This window comes from Ipomoea triloba, chromosome 1 (genome assembly GCF_003576645.1).
Source record: "Ipomoea triloba cultivar NCNSP0323 chromosome 1, ASM357664v1".
NCBI classification, from domain to species: Eukaryota; Viridiplantae; Streptophyta; class Magnoliopsida; order Solanales; family Convolvulaceae; genus Ipomoea; species Ipomoea triloba.
In genome coordinates this window covers 12,021,106-12,040,321 of record NC_044916.1, presented here as the reverse complement: position 1 = coordinate 12,040,321, position 19,216 = coordinate 12,021,106, and the positions used below count along the sequence as shown (strand labels likewise).

General features: G+C 33.3%; 2 protein-coding genes across 3 annotated transcripts; one reads left to right on the top strand and one right to left on the bottom strand.

The window, feature by feature from the left end:
• Positions 1 to 5,670: 5,670 nt before the first annotated feature.
• Positions 5,671 to 6,339, top strand: LOC116030698. The gene has a single exon (XM_031273049.1). It carries the CDS (start codon positions 5,671 to 5,673, stop codon positions 6,337 to 6,339), a length of 669 nt encoding a protein of 222 aa, XP_031128909.1.
• Positions 6,340 to 6,550: 211 nt separating this feature from the next.
• LOC116024977 (ABC transporter G family member 22-like) lies at positions 6,551 to 12,556 on the bottom strand. Of its 2 annotated transcripts, XM_031266037.1 has the most exons (11): positions 11,982 to 12,556; positions 10,035 to 10,108; positions 9,677 to 9,909; positions 9,439 to 9,594; positions 9,135 to 9,318; positions 8,862 to 8,940; positions 8,623 to 8,765; positions 8,246 to 8,533; positions 7,451 to 7,735; positions 7,061 to 7,168; positions 6,551 to 6,916 (listed from the first exon to the last, which is right to left on the bottom strand). In XM_031266037.1, exons 1-11 carry the CDS (start codon positions 12,361 to 12,363, stop codon positions 6,704 to 6,706), a joined length of 2,145 nt encoding a protein of 714 aa, XP_031121897.1. In that variant the 5' UTR covers positions 12,364 to 12,556; the 3' UTR covers positions 6,551 to 6,703. The 2 variants fall into 2 exon arrangements, with proteins under 2 accessions (XP_031121897.1, XP_031121890.1); XM_031266030.1 differs by having other exon boundaries at positions 8,623 to 8,940.
• Between the last annotated feature and the right edge of the window lie 6,660 nt (positions 12,557 to 19,216).

Sequence of the window (19,216 nt, the reverse complement as noted above, 5' to 3'; positions counted from 1 at the left end):
CCATACCTGCATAAAAACAAATAAAACTTACTTTACAAAACTTATAAACATAACAAAAACATTTCATAAATTTGACCGCAAAACAAATTGATAACACATTTTCACAAGTTTGATAGCAAAAGTCAATAACATAACATAGTTTGAAAGTTAAATATTTATCAATTTTCTAAACAAAAAAAAAATATACTACCCATAATGAACATCTTCATAAGTTTCGTGACAATATATTTTCTCAAGCGATGGCGACAGAAGAAAATATTTCCGTCACCTAAATTGCGATGGACTCACTACGAAATGATTTCCGTTGCCTACTTTGCAATGAAAAATTCAATTGCCGTTTTCTATCGCTACCGCTTGCGACGGATTATTTTCGTCGCAAAATGATATACGACAAGCCTGGAGCTTACGGAACGGTGATAAAATGTGTGCGAACGGTGATTAAGTGTGTGCGAACGGTGATTAAATGTGTGCGAACGGAGTAAGTGTCAAACAATCTAGACCATTAAAATTTTTTAGATTGATGTACGTCAAGATTTGATCTCAAATTATTTTAATAGTCTAGATTGATTAAGATTTCATGTTGAAGTGTGTGCGAACGGTGATTAAATGTGTGCGAATAGAGTGTGTGTGTCAATCAATCTAGACCATTAAAAGATATTACATGGATGCACAAGATCTGATCTCACGATTTTACCTAAACAAATGATCTCGGAACTCTACCCTCTATATATAGTACTACTGACTCTTTTATAATATAATATATGTTCATAACCATTCTGTGCATTCTAAATAATTAAATCAATGATCAATTAATGCATTTAAAAAGTATAAAATAAGATGATAGTATTACTCAAAATAATACTAATATGATTGCACATTCATCTTTATTTAATTCTCAATATGTTTTTTTCAATTAATCAATTTTTTTAAAATAACATTTAATTAATACGTTAGAAAAATGATAGTGTAGTTGATGACATTTCTTTGGGCGCCGAAAGGCAAAGCTAGCGGCCATTTGAGGATAAAAGATGACGTACCATTTGTAGTTTTGTACTGCATTTTCTTTTTCTTTCGTATCTTTCATCACCTTCTTGAATATGATTGTTTAATAAAAATTACCGTGTGCAATAATACAATAATACAATTTTGAATTGATGAATTTAATAATATACTGTGTACAATAATACAATTTAAGAATTAATTTGAATGTTTAGGGTGTGTTTGGTTCATGGGTTTACATGACAATAAAAATTATAGTTAGTGTTTAGTTGACAACTTTTTAAAACACAATTATGAGATTTGATTACCCATTCAATTAACAACACATTCCCGAATTAAAAAAATGTTTCATTCCATCTTATTGGTAATATGCTTTTTAAATTTGGATTAGTGCTTTTAGATTATATTTTTTGATTTTTTTTTTTTGTTCATATTGATGCTTTGGATGTAAGTATATTAGGATCATGATCAATTGCCTTGCTTTTTTGTTTTTGTATTTTTAAAACTTTTATTCCGATTATATGGTCATACATAACCAAATATCAATATTGATAATAATTCCAATTCCACCATACTACCAAACATGCAAAATACTTTCACCAAAACTCATACCATTACCAAGAATTCTATTTCGATTCCAATTCTCATGTGCAAATCAAACACACCCTTAGTGTTCTCCCGGCCTAGAGATTTCTTATAGGATCCAATTCAAGGTTTCAACTTAGTTCAAAGTATTGTTAAATATGGGCGTCTTTGGTAAATGACGGATCCACCAAAATTTTTGATAGATCCGCCATTTCGATGTTTTGACCGAGGTCAAAATGCCGAAATTAATATTTGGTAAAATAGCAGTTTATACCAGCGGTTTGCTCCAAAACGCCAATATTGCAAACGCTGTATTGTTGATCTTTGCCCAAAACGCCATCAACATATTTGTTATAAAAAATTAAAAAAAATAAAAGAAAAACTATCTATAAGCTCCTTAATTAAGAAGCATGTCCATCCGCTTTCCCAGCGGATGGGCAAATCAATTAAAACATGGAGGCTTGAGGCTCCTTCCTCAATGCTCTATTCCCCACTTCTCCCACAGATGTGGGATAAGTGGAGAAACAAATGGGAGTCGCAACGGCTCATCTTTATTTTTATTTTTTAACATTATTGTTATTGTTATTATTATTATTAATATGAAATATATGTATACCCTTTAGGTCATTTTAATGTTAACTGTTAATCTAAATAGTTAATTTTACCAAACATCTTTTTAAAAATCGCTAACACAATCTGCTATTTGCTAACCGCTAACACAATCCGCTAACCACTGATTGCCAAACAAGGCCATAATCAACTGTAATAACTGTTAATTATCCCACCCATAAAAGGCAGCCCAATAGAATTGTGAAGGAGCAAATTATGGTAATTCAACGATCTCTTAGGCGAGAGGACGGATGTTTGATACCCACAAGGAGTCCACCACATTTAATGAAATTCCACATTATGATAATCAAGGGTCGATCCTAAGTTCTTACCCTTATGACACGTTTTATAAGGGTATTTATGTCTTTTAAAACATATTTCATTTCTATTTTTTAAACCAACCAAACTGTAATATAATTCTTAAAGTCTATTCATCCCACGAACCAAACAATAGAATACAATTCATATTCTATTTCTTGCCTATTCCATTCCTTATGGAATAGCATTCTTATTACATCAAAATTTATTCGGTGAACCAAATGTGCTGTTAATCTATCATTCGAACATTAATTGGGCTACTTGTACGCCACTATTTAATTATCTAGACTAGGAATACCCAAATAATGATAAAGTGCCTATATTTGCAAACATATCGTTCCAAGGCCCTAGCACTCTACCATCAAAGAAATAAGATTCCAAATGATTGTACTTGGAGCATGCATTCATTCCTCACACTCATCAAAAAACTAATTAAAAAAAAAAAAAGTAACATGGTTCTACATGTATAAGTTGGGTGTACTTTAATTTTAAGACAAATTGCCGCAGATTGACCCTCTCACAAGGAAAATATTACTATTGCACTGTTAAGTTCTACTCCTTACTTTTAATTTTGAAATAAATTATTACAAATTAATTTTCTCATTTGGGTTTAGTCGTATTAAAATGCTTCAAAATATGAGAGATCATAAATGCATACTATCTCGCAGTTTATTTTACTATTAAATATTGTATTTTAATTTATGTGAGAATATATCAATCTAACACATTCCAAAATTGTAATAATCCAATCAAACTAACAATTGAATTAAGCAATAGTTAGAGCTGAGCAAACCAAGCTAAAAAGATATCACCAATTTGGTGTGCCTAACAAAGGCCGGCCCGCCAAATTTTAAAATTTAAATAAAAACTAATATAAACAATTTAATAAGTGTATAAAAATTAATTTGGATAGTTTAAACATACATTAATGTATTTGTAATTTGTTAATCACAATAATAACTAATAAAGTAATAAGTCCTAATAGCTAAGTACCTTGTCCTTTGATGACATGCATCACCTCGCTTTCTATAAGGAAAATTTTAGGTTTGAGTCCCATCCTCAATCAGACCTTGACAAGTTAATAATAAATTATTTATACAATGTAAGATTCTTCATTTCCAAAAATTGCACTATTGGATGGCAACACTAGTTAATACTCAAAATTCAATAATTTCCACATCCTTTTTAATGAAACACAATAAGATGTACATTAAACGTGTTTATATATGCTATGTGTTATGGCAAAATCTTCATCTGTGAGATAGATCGAGTTTTTTTATAAGTATTATATTTTCCCATGTAAGTATTAAAACTTTTTCTAACAACTGACTCTTGAAGTTCCCAAAGACCTGTGGTCAAGCGGCATAGTTGTGGCCCTCTCAAGTGATAAGTCGTTGGCTCTTTGTGCTTGGTCTAATATTACATTTTAATTTAAAAATATTATATTTTTCTCTTAAATATTACACTTTCTCTGTAACAATCAATCAATTTATCTCTAGTTAGTATTATAATTTTTCTTATAAGTAACAAACAATTTATTTAGGGTCACACTTGTGTGAGACCGACTCACGGATCTTTATCCGTGAGACGGATTGGGTCAAGATGAAATGTAATTCTTTATTCATGATTTAGTATTCTATTTACTAGTATTAGTATTACATTTCATCCTTATCCGATCTGTCTCACGAATAAAAATCTGTGAGACGGCTCACACAAGTTTTTGCCATTTATATATGATTAGTTCATTCAGTTAATAACCAAACTGAATTATTAAAATTTCTAAATGCTTTAACCATTAACCGAACTAAAATTCTTATTTTTGAATTAACAAAAAAAAATGGTTAATCGGTTAGTTAACTAACTAATCGAAATATTTTAATCCAATTTTAAAAATCTTAATATTTATAAATAAAATTTGTAAATTTATAATTTCACACCACAAAATAATCATTACATCAATGCATAAGTGATAAATTTTGAAAAAACTAATATAATAGTATTATTTATGAATTATAAAAAGAAATTAAAACATATTGTTGGTTTCACGGCCACGAGGTATCCCAACGGTAGATCAACATAACCGTTAAACAATTTTTAAAGAGAGAATGAAAGAATAAACTGACAGAATTACTGCATGAGTTTTAGATTCTGAACCCTTCTCAATGTGTCCCCAGAGGTATTTAACTATTTATACAAGATTTATCTGCCTTGGAATAGAAATGAAAGATTTAACAAATTTTGATCTTAATAAAGTTTAATTTCCTAATCTGCCCCCTCCTGTCTTTTGGGTAGTGTGGTAAGGCTACAAGCTCTGAGTGATGGGATATGCTCCTGACTGAGTACCCTACTCAAAGTATCTATTACACATATATACACACATGTAATTAAGACCTTGTGGTCAATTGGCATCCGGTGTCCCAATTAACACTCTCACATGTATGATGGGAGAGGCAACTCTTGGCTCGTTGCGCTTCAGTAGATTGAGAAAGTAGTTATGAACAGATACTACATTGTAACAGAGTCAGTAGTACTAAAAACAAAAAAAAAAAAAAAACAAAACCGAAATATTTTCAATTAAAAAAATAATTAATAAAATTTTGTCAATCAATTAATCAAATTTCCCCTAAATTTTTTACATCCTTAATTAGTATTGTATTTTTCACCATAAGTATTACATTTTGTCTGTCTTACATGAGAGCGCCCATGTGCTATGGATCCTTCTTTTCAGTACACACAACGTCCTAGATGGTGGGTGGTTAAAATAAAAATTTTTGTTATGTAAGTTCTGTAAAATTTCTCTCTATTCAAGTATGGCAGGACTCTTAGTCTTTCCAATAATCCATCATCCATCATCCATCATCCATATTCTTGTGGTTAAACGACAATAACATTTGACCCATTAAACAAGGAGTAATTTGGCAAATAAGAAGCATGACCAACCATCCTCTACTGCCATAGCAATATATATGTACCCAAGGGGCCATTTAATTTCTATCTCCAATAATATATATAATAATAATTATTATTATTCTTCCCTTCACAGTGTATAATAATTATAATTTTGTATCTCCAAATTTCTTCATCAGGCTGCTACTTATCATATCACCACTGTAGTTTCCTATACATGATATAGGAAGAGGAGTAGGAATATACTCAATAATGGCGGCCCCTCCGTCCCAATTCCTTCTCCTCATTTGCACCATTTTCATCTTCCTCGTTACTTCTTCACGCGCCGGCGACGCCGCACAAGCGAACTCCGACACGCCCAATGTTGTCTACTCCGACCAAAACGCCGCCGCATCCTCCTCTTCCACCTCCTTAAATGTCTCCCCTGGCCCCACCTCCGAAGCCCCTAACGCCGTCACCGTCGCCGGCGCCGGCGCCGGCGGAGACACGACGGGTCTGGACGTGGGGTCATTTAAGAGCGTCCCGACGGTAAAGGACACGCCGGCGGTGAACATGTTCGTGCAATCGACGATGCAGAAGTCGATGACGAAGACGGAGAATTTCATCGACGACGTGATCGAGAAGCGGCTGGCCGACCCGGGCACCGACGCGGAAACCAAGGACTGCCTGAACACGTGCAAGGAGTCGTACGCGCTGTCGATGAACGCCATGAAGAAGACGATGGAGGACGTGAACGACGGGAACCTCTACAAGGCCAACGTGGACGTCAGCGCCATGGCCTCCCACGCCGACACCTGCAAGGAGTGCATGCGTCAGGTTTACGGCGACGACGATCCCGAGTTCAAGAAGTTCGAGGCCTGGATCGACGGCGTCACCGACGATTGCCTTAACAAGATCACCGGCCTCAAGAATAATCAATGAATTGCATCAGTCTTCCAGTGCGAATCTGTAAACTACTGAAGAATTGCATCACAACTACTATACTCAGATATTTTCAAGAGAAGAGCAGTTCGCACCTGAAGGCCGTCTAACATCAATCTAGCTAGGGTACCAAACCAACAAACAAAAGAATTAATATGAAAATAGTATTAGAAATACAAAAATATGTAGGTAGTGAGGAAGAGGATTTGTCTACTTTCAACAAATTTGAATGAAAGATAGCGTTAATTAGTAAATTAGCATGTGATATGTTCCGTACGAAAATGAAAGAGATGAGATTAGAAATATTGTTATTTACTATACATTTATTAGAAACTAGCTAGCTAGGTTACGAGATATATATATATCATTGAAGCTTCATTCTTCTCAAAGATATGTAGGCCAACAGTCGATAGGCAACCGCCATGGCTGCAAGGGCACCCACTTCTTTGACGCCACTGTCTATTTGGACACCATTCACTGAGCTTGTTTTGTGTTCATATTGCACCTTTAAAAGGAGTTTGAATGTGTGATAGTTGAAGGAAAGATCCCTCAGCCATACTATGAACCCTGGTACTTTCTGCACATTGGAATTGCATTATTATACACACCATATATACACCCTACCACTCCTATATATATATAATATAATGAGAATGGACTACTACATATTTTGGTGATATATAATCCTCTTTTTTTTTTTTGGTATCACAAGACAACTGACCTTTATAAAGTATCCTCCAGCCAACATAAAGGTCATGACAGTAACAGACGCCAGAGTTGTTGCCTTCTTCAAATCCATTAGTGTGGCTCCAATAGCTAATCCTAATCCCTGCAATTACACAAACACTTAATTTAGTCAGGCCATACTGCTGGGAATATTTAATAATATATACATAGAGGATGATGTTCCATTAAGAACCAGAACCTACGAACTTGTACATAAATGCACACAAGAGTCTATATAAATGCACAGAATCTCATATTCCAGTGCACAATGCATACATTCTACCCTTGGATTAGTTTCTGTGCATTTGTGTAGACACTTGTGTGCATTTATGTTGGTTTGCAGGTTCTCATGGGAGGAGGTATAGTATTTGAAGAAGAGGCATACTTGAGCTACTACAATACAGAGGAAAACAGTGACTGCAGTTAACAAGAAAGAAGAGGCATCCTGTTTGAGCCCTGCCATGAAATACACGACTAGAAGAAAGATGAGTGGGAGGAGCAGATCAAGTGGGAGGTCACTTGTGGTCCTGGCTGCAAAATATGCACTTAATCTGTACATATCTGCTGCTCGCTCCTTGCTCAGCATAGCCTTTTCTTGAGGGAATGTGAATATTGCTGTGAAGACAGGAAAGAATCCCCAGAAAACTGCGATGAAGAACAGCAACCCTGCCTGCACATATATATGCACTCTTATGCCTCAAAATATGTACTATATAGAGTTGCTTTCAAATGCCAAGCTCTAAACTTTTGAAGGAATGCACAGTATATTCTACATGAATGCACATTAACTACTGGAGATATGCTAGAGGCGAGCTGGTGTGTGTGGTGCATTCCTGTATTCGTATAGTAATTTTAGTACATTCATGTAGTAGTTTCAATTCATTCATGTAGCAGGTGCATTCGTGTAGTAGTCGTAGAGCTGGAGTAGTTGTGCATTAATGTAGTACTTATCGTGCATTCCTTTAGTCCGCAGGAGCCTGTTTCGCACTTCAATGAGATATGTGTCTGTGCACGCGCTTATACTGCCACACATTTTCGAGATGTTGGGCAGGTGCTGACTTGACCTTTACTGGTCTCCGCCCAACAATCCCCAGACACCATCTCGGGTGCTAGACTTGGGTCCGCCCAACAAAAGATTATGTTTAACACACAAGCTAAGGGCAAGGCAAGAGGTTTGTACCTGATCTTGCAGCTGGGAAGGGCTATCTCCCCCGGATTGCCACCAGAGCATACCCAAGATTAGTGCAGTGGCAATCACTTGGGTGATTCTCAACCAGCTGAAATAATCATGCCACCGTTCCTTAATTCCCCTATGGAATAATAGGACATATTGTTCTGACCAGCTTGCTCCCCACTCCCTTTTCATGGAACGTACTTTGGACTTGAGTTCTTCTTCAGCAGGTACAGGAGCCAGAAGCTTCTTCTTTTCGGTTTCAGCCACTCTTGTCTCATAACATCCTACTAAATACTGTCAAAGCAAAGATTAATTACAACTTCTTTTCTCTATCATTTTCTGATTTCTGGGTTGAAAAAATTGAGTTTTGTTAAATTAATTACCTCATGCACAATGGCTGGTGATGGCTTTCCATTATTATTTCTTGTTGGTTCTTCCATAGAGTTCCAGGTTTGCAATTTATCATCTAATTCTGATGGAACAGAAACGTCGTTTATGTTCCCATTCGCGAGATCTAGCAGGAACTCTGCAGGATTCATTGCAATAAGAGGGGAACATCCTATAGATGAGAAATAAGCCATTGCTTCAGAAGCCTTTCCATAATAAAGCAAGCTTCCTTTACCAAGAAGAATCAACTTATCAAACTTGTGGAAGAGTCTGCTTGATGGCTGGTGAATGGTAGTTATCACTGTTTTCCCTGCCTGATGATTGGATAAGAATGGTAAACATATATATATATATAATTAAGCAATATAAAAAGGGATCTGATCTGATCAGATCGGAGAATTGAATTGAATTGAATAATTGAAGCATGTGCTCCATCTCAACTAAAAGCCTAAGCTGATACTTGAATTGCACATTTATGTTTATATATTATATATGCTCAACAGAATACCTCAGCTATTTCATGTAATATGTCAACAATCCTTAAAGCTGTTGTGGAATCTAGCCCAGAGGTGGGTTCATCCAGGAACAAGAGAGATGGGTTGATTATTATCTCATTTCCAATGCACACACGCTTTCTTTCTCCCCCTGAAACTCCCCTAACAAAGGACCCTCCAATCATTGTGTCTTGGCACCTGTAACATACACAATAATATATATATATATATATAACATCATCAAACTTCTTCTGAGTTATTCCTAATAACACAAATCATGCTTTAATTTCATGGCTTCCCAACAACATATACATTTACCTATCTAGTCCCAGCTCATATATGACATCCATGGCTCTTTTATCCTTCTCCTCCTTTGCCAGTGTCCTAGGCAGTCTCAGTCGAGCCGCATATATCATCGTCTCTTTCACGGTTAGGTGAGGAAACAGAATGTCATCTTGAGTCACAAATCCAATCCTGTCAAAGCCAAGGTAAGTTTAATTTAACCATCTGTTTTTATAAAATTACTTAGATCATGAATCCCCTGCACAAACATTACCTGCTTTTGAGTAACTTTGAGTAGGGGTGTTGATTATAAGTAATTGAACCAGCAGTGGGGTCTCTTATCCTGCCTCCAAGGAGGCTCAAAAGAGTAGTTTTTCCACACCCAGAAGGTCCCATGAGGGCCAAAACTTCTCCAGGATCAACTGCACCAGTGATTCCATTCAGAATATCTTTCTCCTCTGTGAATGTCACTCCTTTAATTACTATCTTGTAGCTCACCTCGGTAAACTGCATATATATTTTAGAATTTTATAAGGTGAAGGTATATATGTACGTACTATGATTCTCAACTGTGGAACCAAGAAGAAACATTTTTACTATGAATGCTTAATTAAATGCTGAGGAGATTTGACCTTGAGGTAGATTGGTAAGGTAGGTTCAGCTTGAATACTCCTCTTCTTCTTCGTACCAGCTTCAAGATCTTCCGCTGAAAATGGTATATATATGTTCACAATAAAATTGTGATAACCACTAACCAGCAAATTAAAACTGAAACCAAAATTTTGTTTTTATGGACACGAGTAAATAAATGTACGTATCAACATATAAAATAATAGCATCCTCGGTCTCTTCTCTTAAATGTTCTCTACTGAAAGCTAAGCGCGCCGATGCAAGCACTAAATAATTTATCTGCAGCAAACAAACTCTTAAATTTTATAAGCTCCCCTTCGAAAAAAGAAAATTAATAGGAGCAACCTAGTCATTAGTCAAGTAGGTCAGGTCATTGACTTAGTAGTCATAAGATTACAAGTTCGACACCTATTGACCTTGTTGGTTTGAGGCGGTAACAGTTCACCTATATCTGAACAACAACAACAACAACAACAATAATAATAATAATAATAATAATAATAATAATAATAATCACAAATTTGTAATAAGGACCTCACAATTGAGAGGACAGTTGGGTGATTGTGATTTTCTGAAACGCATGCAGTATTTCCACGGTGGGGATGGGAAGGAAAAAGATAAAGGAAGTTGCATGGGACAAGTCTCGTGGAGTCGTGGATGATAACTAGCTAATTAATTAGTTGCTACCGTCCAGCGCATCGCGATAAAGCATGATGTGTAAAAATCAACAATTAATGATTTAAAAGCGAAAGATGTATTAATTTTCTTCTTTTTTTTTTTTTAATCCAACTTTGGTGAATAAACTATTTTTTTAAAAGAAAATTAAACGCATTTTGATTCCACAAATTTTAGCTAAATTTCAATTTTATTAATTTTGTCAATTTAAGTGAACAATTTTCAAGTTCCTATCAATTATTTTGGCCCTACTATCATAGAAAGGGATGTACTTAAACTGAAAAAAAATTGATATAGTCAAAATTGAAGTCGACAATGATTTAAATTCGTGAAAAAAAAATGATAATTGTTCTTTTTTCAAATGAAATATAAGTGCAATTAAATTTTAAGTTAGTCAAAAACTCAAAATTTAGTATGCTTAGAGCATCCTCGTTAGATATTTTTTAGTACAAATTTTTAGGTGTTACTAGGAGAGTGGGAGGGAGGAAAAAAAATTTTAATAAAAAAAAAGTAAAATAGTTGTTTAATTCACCCAGTCAGGGTGCGACTGTTTATGCAGCTACCTTATACGCGAAAGGTGGCAAATTTCTTTTATTTTTGGGTGGGTGGATTATGTGAAAAATTAGGTTCGTAGGTTCAGATCTCACCTCTTCCCTCTCATCTCCCTCTCTCCACCACATCAATCTTCATTCCTCAAAAATCACACCAAGATACATTGTTGGGGATGCTCTTACAAAGCAATGCCTAAGGTTCAATATAATATGCTACTTTGTAGTTACAAATGTAGGTATAAATTAATTTTTTTATTTTTATTTTTTTATTATGTTAATAGTCATGTATTTAAGTATTTTTAACCATTATACTTAAATCATTGATATATGAGTAATACTTGTGTGAAACTGTCAATCCGTGAGACGGGTCAAGTCGACATAATTTTGGTCATGACCTAAATTATGTTAACTCAACCCGTCTCACGGATTAAGACTTGTGAGACGGTCCTACACTAGTTTTTGCCTTGATATATTAGTATACAGAAGAATTTTTTTGGCATATTAAATATTACTTGAATATGTACTATTTAAAATAAACTTTTAATATAATAAACTTATGATCAAACATATATAATTTGCCATACTCACGCTAGCAAACCATGATGCGATGTTAATGAAGAAAAGTAAAATTTTAAGGTAGAAATAAATACGCAGATATGCAAAATTAATTGGTATTGATAAATAAATAAATGAAGAAAAAAAAAGAAGAAGAAATGGACTTACAGTTCTCATCATCGCTAAATGCCTTGGAATCGGCGCTCTCATCGGGGCGTACGGAAAATCCGGTGAAGGAGAAGCCTAAGCTAGCGCTGGAGGCGCGGCTCAGAACGGAGCCGCTGCTCAGCTCATCCAAATCCAGTTTCATCTGAGCACTTCTCGACTTCCGGATGTGAGTGTTATTCGCGCCGCCGCCGCCCGGTGAAGGCGGCGTCAGGCGTCGGCTGGGCTTCCTGGACAGCATTCTCACGCTCTCCGGAGCTCCTACGGCGAACTCCGCCGACAGCCGAGGAAGCCTCGCCCTCGCCGATCCCTTCGCGGCGGCGATCGCCTCCACCAGCTGATCGGACTTGGTTCTCAACAGACTCGTGGAGCTCGTTTGCTCCATTTTTGAATTGGCGGTTTACGGTGCACGAGAATCTAGGAAGGTCGTGAAGTGCATGGAAGGAAACGGTTACGCCATGAGATTTTTTGAACTAACTTTACATGAAGGCAGTGTACAGTGTTTTTGTGAAATGAAATCTGCGAGAGATCAGAGCTTCCTCTTCGTAATATAGTTTCTAAAATGCTGCACCTCTCATTTTCATTTTTCAGACTTTAGAGTGGCAATCCAAGGAGGGGAACTTTAAATTACAAAAAACACCCCGGCCCACTAGATATTGCTTCTTGCCTCTTCATTATTTGATGGGAAAATACTTAGAAAATGATTCCTGGAAAACATTATCATTTTTTAGAGTTTAGTCAAAGGTTTTAATTTTTTTTTCTTGTTTGACTTAAAGTAGTGCTTTTAATCTGTTATATCTATTCAGATGGATAGCTACGATGAGTTCTTATTTCTCTGTTAGGCATGTGTTCTCATTTGATCGAACACAATTATATATATATATATATATATGTATATGTATGTGTGTATGTATATACATACATACATACATATATACATACATACATACATATGGGTTGCGATGTTGTCCAGATAATAATGATAATATCGTGTACCTGAATTGGTGGCTCAAATTTTCTAAGTAATGAGAAAGAGGACTAAAACATGCTACTAAAAGTCTAATCGCACACTCTCACATTGAAGTGATATATTAGACACACACACACACAGACACACACACACAGACACATATATATTCATTCTCATTTCTCACCTGTGATTTTCTTCTCACCTGAACCTCTTCCTATATATATTGCCCCTTCTTTGGTACGAGAGGGGCAATATATGTACCATTTTTGGAAATTGAGGGGCAACATTTACACCACTAATAATTCAGGGGTGACATTGATAATTATTGACATATTATGGAGGGGCAAAATTTACAATTTTTCTTGTAGTTAATAATTTTTTATTTTAACATATTTTGTTATTTTATTCTATAATAATCTCACAACCAATCTAAACTTTTCTCATAGGCAAAGAAGTATCTAATTTGACAAAATGCCTACAAAACTATGACATTTCAAATACTTAAATTGAATGCTAAACAAATTTTAAAATACAAGAATAAATTTTTCAAAATTAAAAGTTAAGGTATAAATTTAAAAGGTGGAATCAAATGGTATATTGTGGTATATGCTAAATTTAAGTAATTAAGACAAATTGGTCCAATAATGGAGAAGAAAAGACAAACAATTTCATACTCATCATCTCCTCTTTGACAAATCAAGTTAGGACTCTTCTTTTGTTTGGGGTTCCCTTTCTAGGATGGCAGCACAATTCCACAAATGGTTAATGAGCCTTGTCCCAAGTGCCCAACGATGAACCATGTGGTTGTCTTTCCACTTTTGTGGATTCAAAATTGTGGGGAATTTTATAACTAGGATTAGATAATGAATAATCAATCATGCCAAATGTATGTGCAGGGCTTTTTGGTAATTTTATTTTCTATTTTTTAGAAAAAGAAATACTTAGTTTAATCCCTCTTGCTTAAATTACAATTAAAAATATGATTTTAGAAAAAATTATAAATTAAAGTATTGGTCGGCATTGATATTGTATTGTATATGGTACAAATATGCAAATGTAGTGAGATATATCAAGTACGGTTAGTATTTATGTCACTAATATTTAATATAATATGCTACAATTAAATAACAAATAGGCCACTAAACTACACACAAAAATGTAATTAGGCCATCGAACTCAAAAACAATGCAATTGGGTCCCTAAATTACACAAAATCATGCAATTTGATCCAAAATGACTTGTTTTACCCGCTGGTTACCAATTTTTTTAAAAATATTTTAAAATAATTTTAAATAAAATAATTAATTAAAATTAAAAAAAAAAAAAAAGAACACTTCTGGCCAGAGACGATTAAAGTCTGTGTGTGTTTTTTTTTTTTTTTTTAATTTTAATTTTAATTAATTATTTTATTTAAAATTATTTTAAAATATTATTTTTAAAATTGGTAACCGGCAAAGCAGGTAAAACAAGTCATTTTGGACCAAATTGCATGATTTTGTGTAGTTCAGGGACCTAATTGCATTGTTTTTGAGTTCGATGGCCTAATTACATTTTGGTGTGTAGTTCAGTGGCCTATTTGACCCTTATTCCATAATTATATTAAATATAGAGTGACAAAAGTGTAGTTCACAGTTTGCTACATGTTAGTGTTTGTTAACTTATGATCTCAACATAAATTGTAAGCTAAGCACAAGATTTTAATTGGAGAGTATTAATGGCATAATAATGGAATAAACAAAGAGTTTTAGGTCACTCAATGTAAGCCTAAGAACTGTATATATTCAATTGAGCAAAGTATTGAGCTCATTCTTAGTACATTTAAATTATATTTATAACATAACATGACATGACATCTAGTTGTTACAAGAAACTTAATAGGATGGAGATGCGTATCCAAAGGTGATTCTCCTTGTAAATGGGGCTATCAGCATGCATAAACCTAGGATACTTGTAACAAACTCCATGCATCTTCAAAGTTGACAGATGAATTAAATAGGCGGTCCAAATGAGGATGAATCGGCCACTCTAACCTTATGAAGAGTACTATTCTAGGGTTCTTAAGACTTTTCGTCATAGTCAATCTGAGCTCGAGCTAATGTTCTATTACCAAATGACAAGTCACAAGTGTCGGTAATATTATATATCAAACTAATCAAGTACTATGATGTCAATAATAACTCAAATAATTTGTTAAGTTTACGAAATCATATTAAGTACAAACACAACTCTCAATCTTAGAGGAGTGGGATATAATGGGTTGTTTGGTTAGATGTAGTTGCAATTCAATTATGGCCTGTTTGGTTGGATGTAGTTTGGGAGGGATTGAATTGCAATTCCAGTGAACTCCCAAACTACAGTGTTTGGTTGGAGAAAATTGCAATTTCGCAAAATTGCAATTCCCTCCAAATGTTGAATTGCAATTCATGGGGTACCCCATGAATTGCAATTCGGTGGAGAGGATGGGCAATTTGTTGGTGTAAAGACAATTTTGGCCCTCCTCCCATACCCTTTGTCTTTTTTTTTTTTTAATTTGAAAGAATTATTATTATTATTATTATTATTATTATTATTTTGAAAGAATTATTATTATTATTATTACTACTACTACTACTACATCTACCATAACATATGAGCATATTAGTCATTTTGTCGCTTCTTACCTTTCAATTCCATGTACTCTTATTTCTACAACCAAACACTGTAATTTCAATTCCTACTTTATTCATTGAATTGCAATTCCACCGAATTACAATTCGTTTCCACCCTAATTCCCTCCTCCCAACCAAACGCCCTGTTATAACACAATTTTTTGACCACCCGAATTGCAGTGTTTGGTTGCAGAGAATCGCAGTTTTCTCCATTTGTGGAATTGGAATTCTTGGACCCCCCTCCCCTCTCCTCCCTAGGAATGGTAATTCAGAGCAATGGGAAAGTAAAAACAAACTAAAAGAAATGATCATTTTGCTCTTGACGATGATGACTATTATTATTAAGGTATTTTAGTTTTTATATCACTTTTTCCTTCTCAATTCTTAATAATTTTACTCCTCATTATGTAATTTGAATTTCTACATTATTTGTACTTTATTCTTTTTTCATCGAATTACAATTTCTTTCTTTCTAAATTTCTCTTCCAACCAAACGCATCGTTAAAAGGAATGGACGGTGGGAATGAGCAATAACACTAATTGATGTGGTTAGGCGTAATAATCAGAGTAGGAAGCAGCGGTTGATCCATGCTGATGCTGATGCTTATGAAGTGAACAATTGAGGTTGGAAGACAACGTAGAAACGCACCACACAAAAATACATAGTTTTGCTACGCGGTTCTTTGTTTTGCCACGTGTACGTCACACAAATCCTCAATTATGTACGTGACATATGTCACCAAACAGTCACATCCACTTAGATTTTCATTTTCACTGCAAATAATAACACTTTTAATCATCCATTTATGAATAGTAAATTCAATCATTTAGTTGTTGACGCATTCAATTTTTGTCTTTAGATTGACATTGAACTTTACTTTCAGTCCCTTCATATCAAAGAGAAATATCCCCCCAAACGTACGTCATTCTTCGATTGTTATACCATAAATCAGAGTTTATATTGCATTGTAAACCACGATATAAAATTTTGTACTGTCAATTAACATATTTTGTACTTAAAATTAACTTTTTGTTTACATGTAAATAAATAACTTGATAATTGTTGATACATAATATAATAACTACATGTATAGAAATTATCAACTACAAGTACATAATGTGTCAATTACAATACAGAATCTTAAGGTTATTTTTGAAGCAAGATTTATAATGCAAGGTAAACATTGGTCCATGGTATAATTTGCTGTCATTCTTGCCCAAACAAAAATCACGTTTTAAGCTACTAATAACAAGTTGTGTTAGCTATTTTATTTAGTAGATAATATTAATAACAATTTATAAAGAAAATGTCTAGTAATTTAATTGTTTACTATTTATTAACTAGTAACATGTAAAATCATATAAAACATGATTCTTGTTTTTTTAGTACTACTGACTCTATTACAATGTAGGAACTTTTTCAACCTAATGAAGCACAAAGAGTCAACAGTTGGCTCCACTAAGGCTCGAACTCACTCCCGTCCATGTGGGAGTGTAAATGGTCATTAGCTGAATCTTATTATAATAGGTTATGCTCGTTGGCTTTTAGCTCCTAATTTGAATTAACAATATAATTGTAAAAACAAATGTAGAATAATAGGCAAGAGATAAGTAAGGAAGGATAGTCAAGATTCCATTTCATCAACATCAACCAATACAAAGGGTTACATCATATATATATAATGTACAAGTGTAACTACTATACTTAATGGTAATAATGCGACCGTTCCAACAGTTATAAAATACAACAATAATATCCACTTAATTCTATTATTTATAACAAATCTATTAGGTTATCCTTATCCCTGCAAATCTCTCTCATTTTCTAAAATGGGTCTCACTTCCACATCATCAAATGTATAAATTATCCTTTTTTATTTTACATCCCTACAATGGGTCTCACATTCCTATTATATTATAAACATAATAATAAAATGATATTAAAAGAAATAATCAAAATAAAAAAGTATACAGAAGGTGCATCATGTCATATTAGCACATTCTCTCTCCTATTGCTAATTTAGTCAATTCTCTCTCCCTTGTCAATACACATAAACTTAAATAAAATAAAATAAATTATTTCTCTCTCTTGTTCATTCTTAATTTTTTAAATTCTAGACAGTAAGAATGATTATTATTATTATTTATTGCTTTTATTAGTAATGTTATAATTAAAAAAAATGAAGTGTAAATTAAACTTTAAAAAAAATAAAATACAATCAATTGATATAAAAAAAAAAAATTTACTCTAAGAGCAACTTCATTACCTCAACAATGCAAGTTTTTTTTTTTATAGTTTTTACGAGAGTTAATTTCAGAAATGGTCCTTTCACTATTCGCTTTTATCAATTTTTGTCATTAACTTTTAATTTGACCAAAGTTCGTCCTTTAACTATTGATTTTGTTCCAATTTTAGTCCTTCTGTTAATTATTTGTTAAATACGTAATATGTGTTAAAATTGATGACAAAAATGTAAAATAAAATATTTTAACTTTTCTTCTCCATTTGATGATTGCTATCATCAAATTATTGCTGCCCAAACCACTTTCCCATACCCATATATTTTGTAGTATTGCTATCATCAAATTATAAATTGCCCACAAGCCAACATACAATACGCTAATTTGTTCGAACATATGCAACACAGACTAACAGAACATATGCAGTACAACTAATTTCTTCGAACCTACAAACGAAATATAAAGCAGCAGAAACATCAACTTCAATCTGCAAGAAGAATGCACTAATTTTACCGCAAAATATTTAGTTTTACATTTTTTCCCTAAATTTTAACACCTATTTAACAAAGATTTAACAGAATGGAAGGACTAAAATTGGAACAAAATCAATAGTTAAGGGACCAATTTTGGTCAAATTAAAAGTCGAGGACAAAAATTGGTAAAAGTTAATAGTTGAAGGACTATCCTAGAATTAACTCTTTTTACAATAACAAATAGGAAAGAGAAGGAAGAGAAGAGGAATAATAGAAAAACATTCAGACAAAAAAAAGTAAAAATTAAAATAAAATAAAGTTTATTTACGAATCGAATCGAGTCAAATATCTTACTATTCGATTCGAATTCGACTATTTTGAGAACTATTTGAATTCGTATTCGATAAATATTCGAATCTAAAAAAAATTTCGTATTCGATTTGACTACATTATTCGAATATATTTGATTCGACTCAAATATTCGAATTTAAAATGCCTAACTTTTTTTTTACAAGTTCTCCAATAAATTAAGATAAAATTTTCTATTAATATACTATTATACTAATATTCTTTTAATATATTATTTTTAAAAAAAAATTATATATATACATATATATACATATATATATATATATATATATATATTTCGAACATATTTGAATATAATTGAAACAAATACATTATGATTCGTATTCGATTCGAATAAAATTCAAATCGAATATGTATTTGAATTCGGATTCGGATTCAAATAATTCAAATTCGAATTAAAATATTCGAATTCAAATCACGAACCAAACTAAAAATATATTTGATAGTTTGACGTGTACCTACAACAGTTGCTAGACTTTTAATCTGTTTTAATAAAAACCACAATAGTTTTGCATTTGTAAACATAAACGAGAAAAA

What these genes read in the sequence shown, in the direction of transcription:
- LOC116030698 (XM_031273049.1), top strand. Translation starts at nt 5,671, where the DNA reads ATGGCGGCCCCTCCGTCCCAATTCCTTCTCCTCATTTGCACCATTTTC.
- LOC116024977 (XM_031266030.1), bottom strand. Translation starts at nt 12,363, where the DNA reads ATGGAGCAAACGAGCTCCACGAGTCTGTTGAGAACCAAGTCCGATCAG. An exon ending in TCTGTATTGTAGTAGCTCAA is followed by an intron (nt 7,169 to 7,450) that starts GTATGCCTCTTC and finishes GTGTAATTGCAG; the next exon opens with GGATTAGGATTAGCTATTGG. An exon ending in CTGGAGGATACTTTATAAAG is followed by an intron (nt 6,917 to 7,060) that starts GTCAGTTGTCTT and finishes TCCAATGTGCAG; the next exon opens with AAAGTACCAGGGTTCATAGT.